This window comes from Arvicanthis niloticus, chromosome 15 (assembly GCF_011762505.2).
Source record: "Arvicanthis niloticus isolate mArvNil1 chromosome 15, mArvNil1.pat.X, whole genome shotgun sequence".
NCBI classification, from domain to species: domain Eukaryota; kingdom Metazoa; phylum Chordata; class Mammalia; order Rodentia; family Muridae; genus Arvicanthis; species Arvicanthis niloticus.
This window is the reverse complement of record NC_047672.1, coordinates 21,080,536-21,098,765: the sequence shown is the minus strand read 5'-3', so window position 1 is coordinate 21,098,765 and position 18,230 is coordinate 21,080,536. Positions and strand designations below refer to the sequence as shown.

The 18,230-nt window shown below is 36.6% G+C and overlaps 1 protein-coding gene across 2 annotated transcripts; it reads left to right on the top strand.

The window, feature by feature from the left end:
- Positions 1 to 4,680: 4,680 nt before the first annotated feature.
- On the top strand, positions 4,681 to 12,088 carry LOC117720862 (olfactory receptor-like protein OLF3). 2 transcript variants are annotated; one of them, XM_034519558.2, is made up of 2 exons: positions 4,681 to 4,784; positions 10,349 to 12,088. In XM_034519558.2, the coding sequence occupies exon 2, from the start codon at positions 10,385 to 10,387 to the stop codon at positions 11,384 to 11,386; it is 1,002 nt and encodes a 333-aa protein (XP_034375449.2). In that variant the 5' UTR covers positions 4,681 to 4,784; positions 10,349 to 10,384; the 3' UTR covers positions 11,387 to 12,088. The 2 variants fall into 2 exon arrangements, with proteins under 2 accessions (XP_034375449.2, XP_076769548.1); XM_076913433.1 differs by lacking the exon at positions 4,681 to 4,784 and adding an exon at positions 8,094 to 9,505.
- Positions 12,089 to 18,230: the final 6,142 nt, after the last annotated feature.

The window sequence follows — 18,230 nt, the reverse complement described above, 5'->3', positions numbered from 1 at the left end:
TAACAATAAAATCTAAGATGGTAGGTATCCTAGAATAATAAAATCAATAGTGTTTTTATACTCTTCTATCAATGAACTGAAAATACTAATAAAGAATCCCATTTACAACAATAACATGAACGAAGAAACAATTCTTATGACACAGGTATGAAACTACAGTGAGAAAACACTAACTTCAAGAAAAACATCAAATAAGATACAACCAAAATGGAGAAGTATTTGTTTTGGATAAAGAACAGTTAATACTTTAAAAGTCAGATTTTCACAAATGTTTATTTAAACTCAAGGCAATGGCAATCCTAATGCTGTGTATATGCATGTGTGTGAGAATGTGTGTGTGTGTGTGTGTATACATGTATATGGGTATGCATGTGGAGCTAGAGGACAAGTTTGGGGAGCTGATTCTCTTCATCCACCTCATTTCAACAGGCTCTCTATCCATCACTCTGAATACTTCAGGCTTTCTGGTCCATGAGATTCCATGAGATGCTCTGTCTATCTTCCAGCTCTGTGTAGAAGGACTTGGGTTACAGGTGCAAGCTGCTACATCTGCTTTCTGTGGGTTCCAGGATCAAGCTTCAGTTTTCAGTCTTGTGGGGGAAAACATTGTTTTCTGGGTGATCTTACTGCTCCCAGAAATTTTTAAAAGCTATACAAATTTAGCTGATTTTAAATCTTTTATGAAAGGAAAAGTATTGCCGATACAAAACACAGTTCTCAAATAATATGGAAGGACAGATAATTTATTCTTCAACTAAATATGAGTGACCATGGACCAGGAACATAAATTTAGGTTAGGCTAAATAACAGGTTCCAATGTGGAAACTATTTCATGAAATTGTACAGTTATAGATAAGAAAAAAGTCATAAATCAAAGCACTTTAAAATATATTTGTGAAAACGTCAGGTGCATAGGTTACAACAAACTGGCAAAGTCTGCCTTACAGGTTTGTGCTATTCTAAAATATCTCTTGGACTGATGAAAGCTAGTGGTCTGATAATAAAATCTAAACCCAAACCTATTAGCCATAAAGATGCTAGGGCAGATCCAGGAGTATGCAATGAATCTCTCTTAGGCAAGTTGAAGTAAAGAAAATAATTTGAATCTGGATGAGCAATATTCTAGAGCTCCACAATTATGTTACTTTTTTAAACAAAAATTTTATTCATTAAGAATTTCATATGATGTATTTTAAGTATATTTGTGTCTTTCCCCCTGCTCCTCCTATAGATACCCTCACCATCCTCCCAATTTTAACACTCAACTTTGAGGTTTCTTCTTTTTTCCCCATTGAGTCCAGTGTATTTTTTCCTTGCTATCCTTGGGTGTGGTACCTGCCCTAATGTGTAGTCAATCTATTATAGAGAAAAAAATGTAGTGTACTCCCAGAAACTATCAAATATCATCAGCTCCTCATCTAACTGTAGGACTTCATGTCCACCTTTCTCCATCTACACTAGTATCTCGTCTAGCTGAAGCTTCTGCAGGTATTGTGCATGCTGTCACAACACTGAGTTCATATGTGTTATTACCCTGTTGTGTCTAAAACAACGTTTACTTGAGTTTAGCCACAACCCCTGGTTCTTATAATCTCCCTACTCTCTCTTCCATGATGATCCCAGGGCCTTGGCGGGAGGTGTATAGTAAACATGTTTCATTCAGAGCTGAATATTTCAAAGTTTCTTTGTATGTTGACCAGTTAAGAGTTTCTATGATAACTGCTGTCAATGGCAAGGAGATTCTCTGATAAAGAGTGAGAGAGGCACTGATCTATTGGTTAAGCAATAATTTATTATGGATCATTTTAATACTGTATTTATTTAGTAGAATAATAGTAGTAGGTTGGTTTTCATTTAGGTCTATGACATGTCTAGCCATAAGTTTTTAGTATCTTTAACAGTGTCAAGTATGGGTTACATCTCATGAAATGGACCTTAGAACCAGAAAAATAGTTGGTTATTCACATTATATCTATGCCATTACTGTGCCAATGGGCTTGTTTTACCAGGCCTGTGATTATTCTAGAGATGAAAGAGAGGATTAGTTTTCTCCTCTGGAAGCAGATATGGCACATGCCAGCACTATGACAGCTAGCCAATAGAGATAAAGTTTCCATATGCATACTAACTTGATTTCTTCATGTTCTGTGACTCAAGTATGTTGTATATTTAGCAACAGAGTCTTAGTATCAAGTTCTAGAGGATAGTCAAGAGAAATGCAATGGTCTATGGTGCTTGGGTTCTATGTGACTTCATTACACAACAAAGAGGCTATCCATTCCTGTTACTGAGATTTTCCTTTGCTGGTATGAGGTGTATAGTTAGAATATTGTCTCTCCATATAGAGTAACTCCACTAAACGACATTTGTATATGTATACGTGTATATTTTAGGAAGCCTCAGTAGTAGTACCTTGTCCTAAAAATCTTTTAAGAGGCCTTTCGTGTAAGTTATCCCAACCCATATTCCCACTTTTACCCTTCATTCCCATCTGAAACACTCTAATCAGCCATTCATCCTTATAGTATTGTTAGCACAGGTATTGCTTTTCTCTGGGAACTTCGGATGCCATTATTAAACAAGAATCATGAACAGTTTTTGTTCATGAAAAAAAGGTTTAAATAAAAAGTAGCATATTGAGCATATCCCCCCCACATCTCTCCCTTATTCTTGTTCTCCTTTGTGCCTCTTATCCTTTAGATAGTTTTATTTACACATTTTATAACTATATACATCCATGATATTATGTATTTGTCTGAACTCTAGGAGCTACACATGATCAAAAACACACATTTGTCTTTTTGTTACTGGCCTTTAAGGCTAGTTTACTAGTATGGTAATTTCCTATCTCATCTACTTCCTGCAAATGGTTAGGACATTTAATGGGTAAAAACGTATATTCTACATACATATCATATTCTTCTTGTCCATGTCTTTGTTGATGAACACCTAGGTTAATTCCATAGCTCAGTGACTGTGTATGTGCTACAATAAACATTGATGTACAAGTTTCTCTGTGATATGTTGATTTGGATTCTCTCACAAAAATACCCAGGAGTGATGCATCTATGTCATGTAGAATGTCTCTAGATAATATTTTGAGAAACCTCCAGTTTTATAAGTGCATTATCACACATTCCTATCACCAGGGTGTTAAAATTACCTCTCTGTCCAATCATAGCCAATATTTGGCATATATTTTTAATGATTGTTATTATAACTAGGATGAGTTATCAAAATAGGGTTTCAAAATAGTTTGGGTCTGATTTTTCTGATGAACAGTGAAGTTGACTGGTTTTTGTATATTCCTGGCTATTTGTATCCAATCTTGTGAAAACTATTTTAATTACATCAGCTGATTTATTGGTTACATTTTTTGATTTCTTGTTTAGTCTTTTAATTCTTTGTATAGTCTCATTGTTAATCCTATATGCAATATATAGCAATTAATTATGTTTAATTCCACTTTGTAAACTCTCATTTTACTTGGATAATGGCTTGCCTTTCTGTATGGAAGTTTTGTAATTTTTCATGGGGCCTCTTTTGTCATCTGATGACCTCCAGTGTGACTGAAGTATTTCCTTTTGCGTCCACTAAATTTTGGGAAAAGAATAAGAGATGAGACAATAAATTCACATAATAAGGAGAATTATAAGTAAGTTGAAAGTACTTTAGGAGAGATGTCAAAGATACTTTGGACGTACAAAGATCTTTTTCTCAACCCCACCCTCACATCTCTTTTCTTTCTCTTTGGCTCCTATCCTTCCTTCTCTTTCATGGCCCTGGGCTGACTGACAAGCTCTGCTTGTCTCTTTCTCCACACCCAGCACTAGTGTGATGTTCTCTCTGTTCATACTATATCTTATCTTTAGAACATGATTCTTGAACCACTGTTCAAGAGTGAATGTCCTTGTTCTCACTTTCAAGGAGAAGAAACCAGATGTCAGACTTCCTAGTACAGCCCAACCATGCTAGGTGGCATGAATGCAGAGCAGAGGATGAGAACAGCAGTACCTACATGTAGAGCCTCTGCTCTTCAAAGGAAGAAGACAGACAAATAATTTCTTAGTTCTGTGGATTTTATTGCACCTGGGGTTTATCATATTCACTAGAGTATGTAACAACTTGTTGCACTTTTATTAAAAATTTAGCAAACTAAACTTTCTAACATTTGAACTACGAAATGGTCTGTCTTCTCCAAAGAACAGGCAAGCTTTCTAAGGAAACTGACGATGTGGTGGCAGAACCCCAAATATAGACCAAGGATATACATCTAGGGCTAAGAAAAAATGATCTTTGGCCTGTTTGCACATCATCTAGTTATGCACAAAAACATCTATAAACCCTCCTGGATTTCCTGGACTGGACCTGCTAGACAAAGAAAGTGAAGATGGTTGGACTGGAATGAGTACGTAGAGGTTTATTCACATCTGTATCCTCATCAGTTGGGATAGCCTATGAACCACTCAAAGTGAAAACACCGAAGAACAGAAGCTGGTCTCTTGAGAAATTAAATTTTGGTAAGTTTGTTGCCTTGCTCCAGGGACAAGGACAACAAACTTCTATTTGCAAAGTTAAAATGCTTAGGGTGTTAGGGTGCAGAAGTAGCCAGATATATGAGGAGGGAGAAGAAGAGATATCTAATAAACAAAGTATAATTGGCCCCTAGAGATTTCCTTTGTAAAGTTTGAGAAAGTTACCTATTCCAAGTCACTGCAAATTCCAAACATTCTAAGCTTTGCCACCCTTCAAAGGCACAGAGTGGCTTGCTGAGCTCTCCAAAGGTGAGTCAGAATTTATTTCTTTAACACCCATTTAATAATATAACTCACAAAACTAGTTTTCTGAAACCCATATCCTCTCTTCTCAAGCCTCAAAGTGTGGTGGCTTGATAAAACAGTTGTCCTGTCAAGTTGGTCCTCAGAAGCTGGATTCTAGTTCCTCAAGTCAGAAAGCCATACTTTGCAAGTGATTTAGTGATTTATGGGGCCCCAGACTGTGATGGGGTTGAGCCTCCTAAAAGTCATCCATCTCTAAAAACGTTTCCATCTAGTGCTGGCCAGATGCCATGAATCTCTAGGGACAGTATCCACTGTTGCATGTAAAAAGTGCCACTTAGCTGGCACATGTTTTCAAATATTCTTACAGTTTTAAGGGGATTTTTACTTGTAAGTTCACTTCCTAACATTGCTGTTGTTACAGTATATGCTTAAACTTTGGAAGAGAGATAATTTTTTTATCAGATCTTGATTTCATATATGTGAAAGCAGATCTTCTGCCATTTTAGAATAATATCTGGTTTTACATAAGTCATCAATCCAATGTAAAAAGTACTTTTAAGTAAAGAAAAAGACACATAGACTGTCATGGTAACATGAAAACCATAAAGACTAGTCTTTAAAGTGTCTGACGTGCAAGAATAAACATATGAGTTTTAGTCCCAAAATCCACATTTTTAAAAGCTGGGTTTCATTGCATCTCACTCAACTCCTTTTGCTGGGGAACCAGAGGCAAGTGGCTGTTCAGGTGGATCACTGGCAAGACAGCCTAGTATAACTGATGAACTCCAGGTTTCAGTAAAAAAAATATGAAAAATAAAGCTGAAGGACCAAAAATTGAAGCTGCTCTCTGGCTTCCTGAAACATGTAAACACACCAGCATTCACATGTCCACATACATATAAAAATTATATGTATTTCTACTTGAAATAAAGTGTTGTTTAGCCACCATTATGACTGGATTGTCCTTAATTCTCAAAAGTATTCTGGAACAAACGATAATGCCTTCGTGTTTCATGGCTTTAGTGTTAACATGACAGGCTTTGCATCATTCTCTTTATTTAAAACTACTCTTTCAATTGGATTGATGACTTATACAAAACCAGATATTGCCCTAAAATTATTCTGGAACAAAATGACAGTATAACAGCTATCCAAGTGCTGAACAGGGTAGTGGGAGCAATGCCCATAGAGTCAGAGTATTGTAACATACTATCTGCTCACACCCTCTGTCCTTTAGCTTGTGCTCTCTGTATGTTTTATTCAATAATTCTGCTTTGATCTGTGTTTAGCTTTTTACAAATCTGTTTTAAATGATGGGGTCAAAAGGATATGCATATGTGGGTCAATGGCCTCAGAAACTAGAGTTGGCGTGGGACACTCTATTGGAGTTGTAATTATCTGCAGTTCAGAGCTAGCCTGTGGGTGCTGGGAACCAGACTCACTCCTCTGAAAGAGGTTTTAATCTCTGAATCATCTCTCTAACTCCTGATGAGTTCTACCTTTTACATTTTCTGTAAGGATGGCGGGTAAAAGAATCTCGTGCATACAGTTGATTCTGAAGTTACCAATGTCCAAAACTGAGGATCTTTGATCTCCATGGTCATTTCTTTGAACAGAATTTTTAATGTGATAAACTTAAATTCTAGAAAACGTTCATATGAAAGATTAAAGATAGCATGCAAGAGCAAATAATAAAACTAAAATTATGCTAGGTGCTGGTTTATAAACTTAGACTTTAACAACAAACAAATTGGTCATTATCTACTCAATGACATTCATAAATGTTTGTTAAAAAATCTCTTACAGAAAAGTTAGGCTTCTGATTACTCTCATAGGTAATTTATCAATAAGTTCTATTATTTGTAGTTACATGTTTACATGTCTTCCTTGATTTTCATATTCATTTTCAAAATGAAAAATATTTTTAATTTGGTCAAAGATAAAATTACTTATAGCAGTGGTAAGTCACTGAGACATAGACTTTGGCAATTATACTATTGAGAAAAGACAACAAAGGTTTAAACATAAATTTTTTTCTTTTAAGAATGTTTTTTGAAATAGCTAGGGAAACATCACTTGCTTGGTTATTTTTATTATTTTAATCCTTTTAATTCCAAGTTGTAGAAGCATAAACAGTATAAATAGATGAACAACTAACCATTCTTTTTACATCTTTATTAGTAGACTTTTATCTTTGAAAATTTTATACAAGTATACAAAACATTCTGAACACTGCCTCTACCCCATCTTTTTCCTCCCTCATACCCCTCCAGTCCTCTTCCCCTGATAGACCTATTTCCCAGGATCATGACTTTGGGTTTCATTTTGTGTCCCGTAGAGTTTAATTAAAGTCCTCTGTATAACTATGGATTTGGAATTATTCACTAAAGTTTGGGGGCTTACCAGAGGGTTCTATATTCCCCAACATGCAGATTCTGTTAGTTACAAGTAACTCAGCTGTGTGCAGTATGGCTCTTGAGCCTCCTCTGGACTCATAGCTGACTAATGATAGGGCTGACTTGTGTGAGCCCAGTAGCACTAGGTGCAGGTACTGTGAGTTATTGGTTACTGTGCCCATGTTTTACTTAGAAAATAGTACTTGTAGCCCTTCTTATCTTTCAGCTTTTATTTTCTCTCTGTGCCATCTTTTGCAACATTCCCAAGACTTAAAATGGTGGCATAAATGCCAGTTTTAGAGCTGAATCCTCAATGGGGCTTTATTCTCAGTAACTTGTGCAGCTAAGGGTCTGAATTCATCTCCGTTCACTGAAAAAAAAAATTGATTCTCTGATTAAGACAGGGAGTAGCCTCTGTCTTTTGTATAAACACAGATACTAAAAGGTGCTTTGATGTCATATCAATTTACTACTGCTTCAAGAGCCTATGACTTCCTTAGTTATGGATTGTCTATCAGATTTAAAATACCAATCATGAGTTCTCTCTCATGGTGTAGCCCTCAGATTGAACTCTCTCTCTCTCTCTCTCTCTCTCTCTCTCTCTCTCTCTCTCTCTCTCTCTGTGTGTGTGTGTGTTTGCATGTACACCATCCTCTGTGTGTGTGTGTGTGTGTGTGTGTGTGTGTTTGCATGTACACCATCCTATGTACACAAACCTGGGAGCATTGCTGCCTCAGTTACATATGAAGTCTTGGGAGCCAGGACTGGTGGTTTATTAGAGTATGTCTAAAACACAATATAGAAAGAATTATTGCTATCCCTTTAAAGAATAGGTCATATTACAAACATTTTAAAAGTAATTTATTATATTCTGATATATATTATGTTTTATTTTTCAATTTTTGTTTCAACCCTATGGCAAAACAGTAAGCAAAAAATAAATATTATTTTAACTCTATGCTATTAGCAATAAATGCTCACATACTTTTATTTAAGAGAGAGTGAAAAAATTTCAATGGTAGAACTGCAGGTGTCTGTAGCCATTCTCTCATGAAAAAGAGATAACAAAAAGGGGAACAGGGAAGGCATTCCTACACTAAAGAAATACATTTCAAATATTTCATTTCAGACTCTTAGGATTTAAACTAATATTCCCAGATAGGTTAGTTATAATTACTGTTTGGAAAGTCCTCTTTGCCACCAAATAACTCTAAAAAATGACCTCAGAACACATATTCCCTAAGAGAAAGGGGATGGGTAAATTTTCTGTTAAGCTGTATTTTGCAGTGTGGTTTCTTCAGCTACTGATTTCTCTCTCAAAAGTCTTAGAGTGGCAGAAGTGGACTCACATCTTTACACTAAAACATTGTAAACATCAACAGCCGGCATTTTTTTTTTTTTGAAGAAAGATGAAGAAAATCTCTAGCTAGTATAATGATTCTGGAATAAATCATCTTTTATCTTGTGTAAAATGTGGTGGAATAAAAATGAGTTCAAATGTAAAGAGGAAGAATGACAGAAATTTATAAAAAAGTGACCATTGCTGTTTTTATGACACTGTGCATTAATCTTAGGTACCCTAACAACATATAAATGATGTGATGTTTAATGAACATTCCAAAAACTCATAGGTGAAGCCATCAGCAGAGACAACAGTGTTGGGTTCCCCCTCAGCAGTTACTGTTGTAGAAGCTGTGTCACTCTAGTGTACTGTTACAGGACTCTTTGAAGTTATTGGATATGATCTTCACTCTGGAGTAATGGGTTACTTTCTTTCTTCTGTAACCAAGAAAAAGGGGAAAATGTCCTTGTGGAGTCAAAAGTTGCTAACTGTGAGCTAATGCTTTGTTGTCATTTGGGGTAGCACTTTAATAGCAGTGGTGCTGGTTTTCACAGTCCTGTTGGCCATTTTTCCCTCTTGAGAAAAGTGTGCTGTTCTAGTAATCATTTGATTATAAGCTTGGATTATTTTGTGTTTCCTTTTGTTTTTGAGTTCCACATGATTTCTGGAGGACATTCTGGTCATGGACACTTTATCAGGGATGCTTTCTGGGTGTTTCCTCCCCATTCTACTCTGCTAATTGAGTTCACATTCTACTTGTTCTCTCCTTGACTACACAGAACCTAAACAAGCTGCTACATCAAACAATCCAACAAGTGACACTACTGTTTGTTTGGTTTTCTTGCTGTACTTTTAGACAGGATCTCATATTGTACCCCAGGTTGCCTGGGACTCATCAAACAACTCAGGCTGACATGTAATTCACAGAAATCTTTCTGTCTTGTCCTTCAAGGTGTTTATACTACAAGCATGAGCCATAACAGCTGGTAAGCAATATCACTATTATGTTCTATAGTTAGTGCTGTATCTTGTACTCTTCTCTCTTTACTCATAAAGATGAGTCTCTTTTCCAGTGAAAATGCAAGGTATCACCACTGAAAAAATATTAGTATTCAGTAGGAACATAACATTATTTTACACTTCATTAAATCTACCTGAATGCATACAGAATTTTTTTTTGGCTATTATGTAACACCAAGTCTTAAAATTGACATTTTGCATTGCAGTGGAATACCTGGCCCACTGGTATAATGGGGACAATGTAGAAGTCCTCTATTTGACACTGTAATACTAGAACTATCATTTTTATCAATACAGGAGTTAAGCCATCATAATTAATTGAAATTATAGCTCCCCTAATAAACTTGTGAAACACTTTTAAACACACACTCACACATACATACATACATACATACATACATACATACATACACACACACTACACACACATGCCAAAGTTTTACAAAATAAGATTCAAATTGTTTAGTGATTGAATATATGCGAAGATCCTTCAAAAATATTTCATGTTTTATGGTTTTATTCTACTGTGGAGGATTGAATAAGGCTTAGTATGAGATCTCTACAGGGGAAATCCAGTAACAAAATAGTTAAATGAAACTGGACATCATCTACAATCCAGAGACTCATTGTTCACAAAACTTCTTACCACAAAGAAAGGCACAATCCCCTAAATACAAAGTCAAATAAGACTTTGAATCTAAAATTACTTAATTCTCTTGCCATTTTATTAAGGTTAGGTGTTATGGAGAAGAACTGATGTTCCAACAATTTAAATCATGAAGATCTCACTGCTCTCTTTTTAATTTCAGAAACACCATAACATCTTCCTGTGATCTTCAGTGTGGATGATCTTGAAACTCAGAAGTGTCAGCCGGCAGCATGGTTTGAAAAATACCAGTTCAGCTGTGAAATTCATGGGCCAGGAATTTGTGAATCACACATGGGTGAATGAGTTCATTCTCTTGGGCCTTTCCAGTGACCAGAACACTCAGGTCTTTCTTTTTATCCTGATCCTTGTCATGTACATCATTACTGTTGTGGGGAATTCTCTGATTCTTCTCCTCATCAGACTAGACAGCAGGCTTCATACTCCCATGTATTTCTTCCTTAGTGTTCTGTCCATAGTGGATCTTTGCTATGGGAATAGTATTGCCCCACAAATGTTGGCTCACTTGGTTTCATCCCCAAAGCTCATCCCTTTCCACAGCTGTGTGCTCCAGCTCTATGTCTCCTTGGCCTTGGGTGGTTCTGAATTCTTCCTTCTGGGAGCTATGTCCTATGACCGCTATGTGGCAGTATGCCATCCACTGCACTACACTGTCATCATGGATGAAGGACTGTGCCTGGGGTTGGCTGCCAGTTGCTTGGTGGCTGGTTTCTTGAATTCGCTGATGGAGACAGTAATCACTTTCCGTCTTCCTCTGTGTCACAATGTCATTAATCACTTTGCCTGTGAGACCCTTGCAGTGCTTCGGCTAGCCTGTGTAGACATCTCTTTCAACAAGGTCATGGTGGCCATTTCAGGATTTCTGGTAATCATGCTTCCCTGTTGCCTGGTTCTATTCTCTTATACTCGGATAGTCATTGCCATTCTGCACATTCGCTCTACTCAGGGACGTCACAAGGCCTTTGGGACTTGTGCCTCTCACCTCACTGTGGTTTGTATGTGCTTTGGGGCTACAATCTTTACTTACCTAGGGCCACGTTCTGCCTCGTCTGAGGACAAAGAGAAGATGGTTGCTCTGTTCTATGCTGTGGTGGCACCCATGTTGAACCCCGTGATCTACAGCTTAAGGAATAAAGAAGTTATGGCTGCTTTTAGGAAACTTGTTGAAAAATTAAGGTAAAAGAATGAAGATCTCAAGAGGTCTGTGCCAACTGTCTTCAGAACTAAACCAGAAATCAGATGGATTGGGTAGAGCTCTAGTACTTCAACCAGGAAAATTGATCATTGTGATCCCATGGCTGTGATCAAAGAAGTTTCTACACATGTTTAAAGAGTTTTGTCACACAAAACAATACTGACCATCTCAGTTACCTATGAGATGTCCCCGTGAGATCCTCCTCCACTGAAATGCCGTGATTTGTAGACTTCTTCTTCTTCCAACTCTTGATCTAGTCAGTCTCTTAGTGAGAAGGGAATGAGCCTCAGCTTTTCCAAACACACTTGGCCTTGGATTCTTGTTCTGCCTTTTATTAACTGTGCTCTCTGGTCAGTTTCTGAGCTATTTTATGCCAGAAATATTCTGTTTTTCTAAATATAGAAAAATAATAAGCTTTCAGAGTGGCTGTATAGATGAGTGGTAATTTATATTAAATGCTTACCCATCATCAATACAGGAAATGTTCACTTTTGGTCAAAAAATTGTCACCTAACTCAAAAACATATTCGCCTTACTAATTATTCTGTTTCACTAACAAATTATTCTGTTTCACCTTTGAAGTTATGGGTACAATCAGTTGGAAATTTTGAGATGTAGACTGAGCTCTGACAATTCTTGCCAAAGGAGAAAATTTTACATCAATTATAAATAAACAGTATAAATGCATGACTTTTCTTTCATTTTGATAAGTTCACAATGAAGTGGGCTCTCTAGAATTTGCAATTAGAAATATTTCATGAAGCCTGAACATTCTCAGGTATGCCAAAGACCAGCCTTGCCTTGGAAAAAGGTTCCTGAGAGAAGGGGTGTCTAGAAGTGGCAAAACAAATGACATGAAGTCAAATCCTGGATCCAAGCTGATAGCCTATGATCAGCTCAAGACAGCTTTCCAGAATGCTCTCTCTATGTTCTGCTTTCTCTAGAGATTTCTAGATAGCTCCCTATTTGCGACAACTGGTTTTTTTTCAATTCTAAAAACCTCTCTGGATAGCTCATCTTTTTCAAATCAAAAGGTGAGTCTTATTTGACATATCTATTCAGTCTTACCCTGGATTCCTTTTAGATTATCTTGTGAATCAGCATTGCATGACCCCAGACCCTTAATCCTTAGAATGAGACAGCAAGCACAGGCACAGACAATAAGATAGCTGTTTGGGACCCTGCCCTGTCCTGCCCTGAAGGTCACAGCATTCTACTATTTTGCTGAGACATTAGACATGTCCTTATCTTCTGGCCTCATGCTGTCAGCACTGTGGGGGCCTCCATGAGTGTTGATGGTTGCTGTGGGTGAAAGGCTTGTTTATATAATAGTGTACATATTTTCATATTCTTCCTTTGAGGAATTTCCTCTCTACAAGGTTAATGACTCCACGATAATCAGAGACAGATAAAGGTACTTGCCACCAAGGCTTCTTGCCCAAATCTGATCTTTTGAACCTTATGATGGAAGGAAGAAACTGACTTTGTCAATGACCCCACATGAATGCCATGCACATGCATACACACACATACTCATATGTATGCACACATGTCAACTGAGTATGAAAAGTATTTTCATTGGTTATCTTTTTAAAGAGAACACAAATTTAGAGGAGGAAAGGAGTGGAAGTAGATGTAGAAGGAGTTACAGGAGGAAATATGATCAAAATGCATTGTATCAGTTATGTAATTCTCAAAGAATGAGTGAAAATATTATGTTGTAAGGGTTTTCATAGTACAGTATATAAATTTTTATTAGAAAATGATGTCAGGTATGATGATATACAACTAGGGATGTTTGTATTTAAGTATTAAGTGTTACTAAAGTCCAACTGAAATCTTTAAAAAGAAATCTAGCAACAGTGTCAACTGGCCAGACCCCCTGGAGTTCCCAGAGACTGGACCACCAACCAAAGAATACACATTGAAGGACCCATGACTCCTGCCGTGTACATGGCAGAGGATGGCTTTGTTAGACATATGTGGGAGAATCGGCCCTTGGTCATGTGGGGGTTCAATGTCTCAGTGTAGGGGAATGCCAGGGCCAGAAGGTTGGAGTTACTGGGTGGGTGGAGGAGTACCCTCATAGAGGTGGTGGGGGAGGGAATAGGGGGCTTCCATAGGGGAGACCTGAAGAGGGGATAACATTTCAAATCTAAAAAAGAAAATATTCAATAAAAGAAAAAAAATCAAAAAGTTAAAAAATCTAAATTCTGTGTAATAGGAGGAAATATTTAATATTTGGAAAAAGAAAAAATGATTTTTGCAAGTCAATTAATTATCATTTGGGTCTTTGTGGCTTTCTGAATGGCATAGAAACACAGAGATGTTTTGCACAGTCTCTGTTTCCTAGATATGTCATTTTATTATTTTATTTTATTGCTAGCCTAAAGATAAAAATTTGCTGCATAGGAAATATGATTTACTCTCCCAGAGGTAAGATTGTTTCATCGCAGCTCTGATGCTGCTCTTTGTCTTCAACCAACAATTCCAGTAGTAAGACAACCATGAAGGATTCTGTAGTCAAAGGGCAGCAATTACTCAGTATACTTTTGTTTACTTTTTCTTTTACAGATGTTTTATCTGTCATCTATCTATCTATCTATCTATCTATCTATCTGTCTGTCTGTCTATTATCTATCTATCTATCTATCTATCTATCTATCTATCTATCTATCTATCTATAAGTGTTTTGCCTGTATATATATATATATATATATATATATATATATATATATATATATATATATACCAAATGAGTGCCTGATTCCTAGACAAGTCAGAAGAGGCCATCAGATCTCCTGAAAATAGAGTTAACCAAGCCTGGCTCCTCTGCAAGAACAGAAATTTCTCTTAACCCAAGAGATATCTCTCCAGCCCCTGATTTCCTTTCTTTCAGTAATACGTTCGTAAAACTCACTTATCTTCAGCTATAATCTACATGCTAATGATTTATCAATATATATGCTCATCCCATATGCTTTCCCTCTGACTTAAATATTTTAATGGTGTTCACTGCTATTAGCAGAAATAATTTCATTTGCTACAATGATCTAAGAAGTGTCCTGTGTGCTCTGACGGACTCCACAGCCTGTCTTTCAGTTTCCCACCATAGCAGCATCTCTCTTGCTATTCTGTTCTCTTTGCAAATAGAAAGTGCTTGTTTTGGTTAAGCAGTACTTTCAGGAAGGTTTCTTTTTACTCTTATCAAATGTTGCTACTTTTTGTGGGAATTGGGACAGTAATATGTATTACCTGTGCTTCAGCAGCACATACATTTTCTCATTAAATATCTACAAATCAATGAATGAGGTAATGCTTCTTTGTATAGCTAAATTAAGAGACTGTAGACTAACTTAGGTTGATGTCTGCCTCACTTACAAAACCATGATGTTACCAATATTATTCTTCAATTCTGGCTCTTGAGATGAAATGCTTAGCATTTTTCTCTTTAGTGGGATTTAAATAATACTCTCACCCCACATCCTATGATACTTTTGTTCTCAATGTTGTAGCTCTGATGGACTAAAGTGGTTTTGTTAATATTAACAATTCACTCACTTGTGAAGTCATCAAGACCCTAACATAAGACTTCTATGGTTCAGTTCTCTAACAGTCTCCATAACTCTTTTTCCCCAGAATAAATAACATTCCAGTGATAGTGGTTTCAAGATAGCCTACAATCATTTTGAACTCGTAATCAACTTTTTGTATTTAGGACCTATTGATAGGTTCATTGATTCTAGTAGTTCCCTTTCAACCTATAAATTGTTTGAATATTTTTAAATTTAAATTTCTTTCATACATTATATTCTCATGTTTCTTCTCTCCCCATTCTTTCGGATCCTTTCCACCTTCCTAGCCAGCCCAATTTAAATTTTTTATCTCTGTCTTTCAAAATAGTCCCACAAAACAAAAATCAAAATGAACAAAAAACAAAAAGTTCCAAAACAAACAAACAAACAAACAAACAAACGCACACAGAACAAAAAGTCCACCAAAGAAGTATGGAGTTTATTTTGTGTTGACCAACTACTCCTGAGCATGGAGCCTGCACTGGAGTATAGTTGATATTTTATTGACATTCTTTAAGCTCAAACCAAAAGGGGAAAGATATTTACATTCAAACCAATCTTCAAACTCAACCTTAAATTGATTCTTTTCCAAATTGTTGTCTAAAATAACATGAACATTGGTCAAGTTCATTTAGCTTAGAAAAAAATCATACCATTCCGTTCCATACCATACCATACTAATTCAGGTTAGTTGAAATAGAGGATCTCATTCAACATTTAACAAGATCCTCTAAATACAGAAGATGAAAGAATGACCCCTATTGTTAGAGATTGTGCTAACCCTGGGTTTACTATTTCCTATAGCAGTTTTCATAACACATTTACTCTCCCTAGATAGAAAATAAATATAGGAGAATAGAAACTTTTTCAAGGCTTATGAGTCACACATACTAATACTTAGCTGCCTTGTATACCTAAACCATGTACTTTGACAATTAAATCTTATGATTCTGCCTTTTACAGTTACTAACTTTCATATTCATATGCGAAACTCAACAATATACCTGTCCATTAAGCTAAAAGGCTTGTTGAGATTCTATGTATATCTTCCAGGTTCTAGAGGTTGATTCTATCTTTTCAGAGGGAATTATTCTGGTAAAGTAGACAGATGACTCACTGTTAAGATTCATCTTCTCGGAAGCTAGAAACAACCCAGATGTCCTTCAACATCTGAAAATGTTGGGAACATTTATATTATGGAGTGCTATTCAGCTATTAAAAACAATGAATTCATGACATTCTTAGGCAAATAGATGGAACTAGGAAATATCATTCTGAGCGAGGTAACCCAATCACCAAAGAACACACATGGTATGCACTCACTGATAAGTGGACATTAGTCCAAAAGCTCAAAAGACTGAAGATGCAACTCACAGACCACATGAAGCTCAAGAAGAAGGAAGACCAAAGTGTGGATGCTTTGGCTGTCATTAGAAAAGGGAACAAAATAATCAAAGGAAGAAATATGGAGACAATGTGTGGAGCAGAGACAGAAGGAAAGACCATTCAAAGACTGCCCCACCTGGGGATCCATCCCATATAGAGACACCAAATGCAGACACTATTGTGGATGCCAAGAAGTGCATGCTGACAGGGGCCTGATATATCTGTCTCCTGAGAGTATCTGCCAGAGCCTGACAAATACAGAGGCGGATGCTCACAGCCAACCATAGGACTGGGCACGGGTTCCCCAGTGGAGGAGTTTGAGAACAGACTAAAGGAGTTGAAAGGGTTTGCAACCCCATTGGAAGAATAACAATATCAAGCAACCAGATGCCACAGAGCTTCCTGGGACTAAACCACCAACCAAAGAGTACCCATGGAGGGACTCATGGCTCCAGCCACATATGTAGCAGAAGATGGCCTTGTTGGACATAAGTGGGAGAAGAGGCCTTTGGTACACAAGAACTAATATTGGTCCCTAACTATCCTTGTGACATATTGCCTTTACCTCAAATTAACAATCAGTTAAGGGGATTTCTAATGTACAAAGGAAAGTGAATTTATATTTCTTAATTTTGCATTATATGAATTACCTAGCTTATATAAGACTGAAATTTAATATTGGACAAAAAAATCTGAAACCATGTCTGTGGAGACAAAGGAGATTCTGCCTAGACCTCTTACTGAAAGGTTGTCCTGAGAATAAATATCCAACTTCTTTTTGTTCAAGAAACACATAGAAGCAATTCAGGACTTATTCAAGAACATGGAGACTGTCATGGCATATTAGATAGCATAGCTAGCAGATAGTTCCTGTTGGTCGTGGTTACCTTCTCGAATGAGAGCAATTAGAACTATTGTTAAAGCATTATAGGTGTAAATGAGGTTATTATGGCCTCCTTGTGCACATTCTTATTCTAAAGAAGGGTTATTAAATCTCTAGAATGCTTAGTATTTATTTGCAAACAGACTGAGATCTTACAAAATTTCTTTACTGTGTCCTTCTAAAATAACTAATATTCAACACAATAGCCTGAATCTCACGACTCTTGTTCTTCTCCCACTTGACAAAATTCTTCATAGTCCATTCACAAAAGTTAAAAAACTAGAAATAAAACATAGTCAAAGAAGTAAAATACTTCTATAATAAAAAAAATCAAGAATTTAAGAAAAAAAGTGTTAAAAGATGGAAAGACCTTCCAGGTTTGGGCAATAGCAGAATTAATATTATGAAACTAGCCTTGTTACCAAAAGCAATTCATGGATTCAATGCAACTTACATCATAATTCCAACAACATTCTTCATAGAATAGTCAAAGCAGTTCTGAGAAACAGAACAATATGCAGGATGTCTCACAAGGTTTCACTGGAAATAATTACTACATAGCCATACTAGCTGAAGCAATATAGCACCCGGGCAACAACACATGTTTAAATTAGTGCAAAAGAACAAAGGACCCAGAAACAGATCTTCAATGCTACAGTCACCTGATATTTGACAAGATACCAAAACATACATTGGAGAACAAACAGCCCCATCAACAAACGACGCTGGGAAAGCTGTGTACTCACTCATGGATAAAATGACACTAGACTTATCTCTTGTCCTGTACAAAAATTAACTCAAAGATTGATCAAAACCTTATTGCAAGTGTTTTCTTCAGTGTGAAGGTATGGGTAAGAACTTACAGATTGCAATATTTCAAGAAATAAAACCTAGAGCTGAAAAAAGAATTCCATGAAAGTCAAACTCTTCTGCTCTCCAGAGGAAACAATTCACTAAGAGAAGATCCCATAGAATGGGAGTAAAT

What these genes read in the sequence shown, in the direction of transcription:
- LOC117720862 (XM_034519558.2), top strand. Translation starts at nt 10,385, where the DNA reads ATGATCTTGAAACTCAGAAGTGTCAGCCGGCAGCATGGTTTGAAAAAT.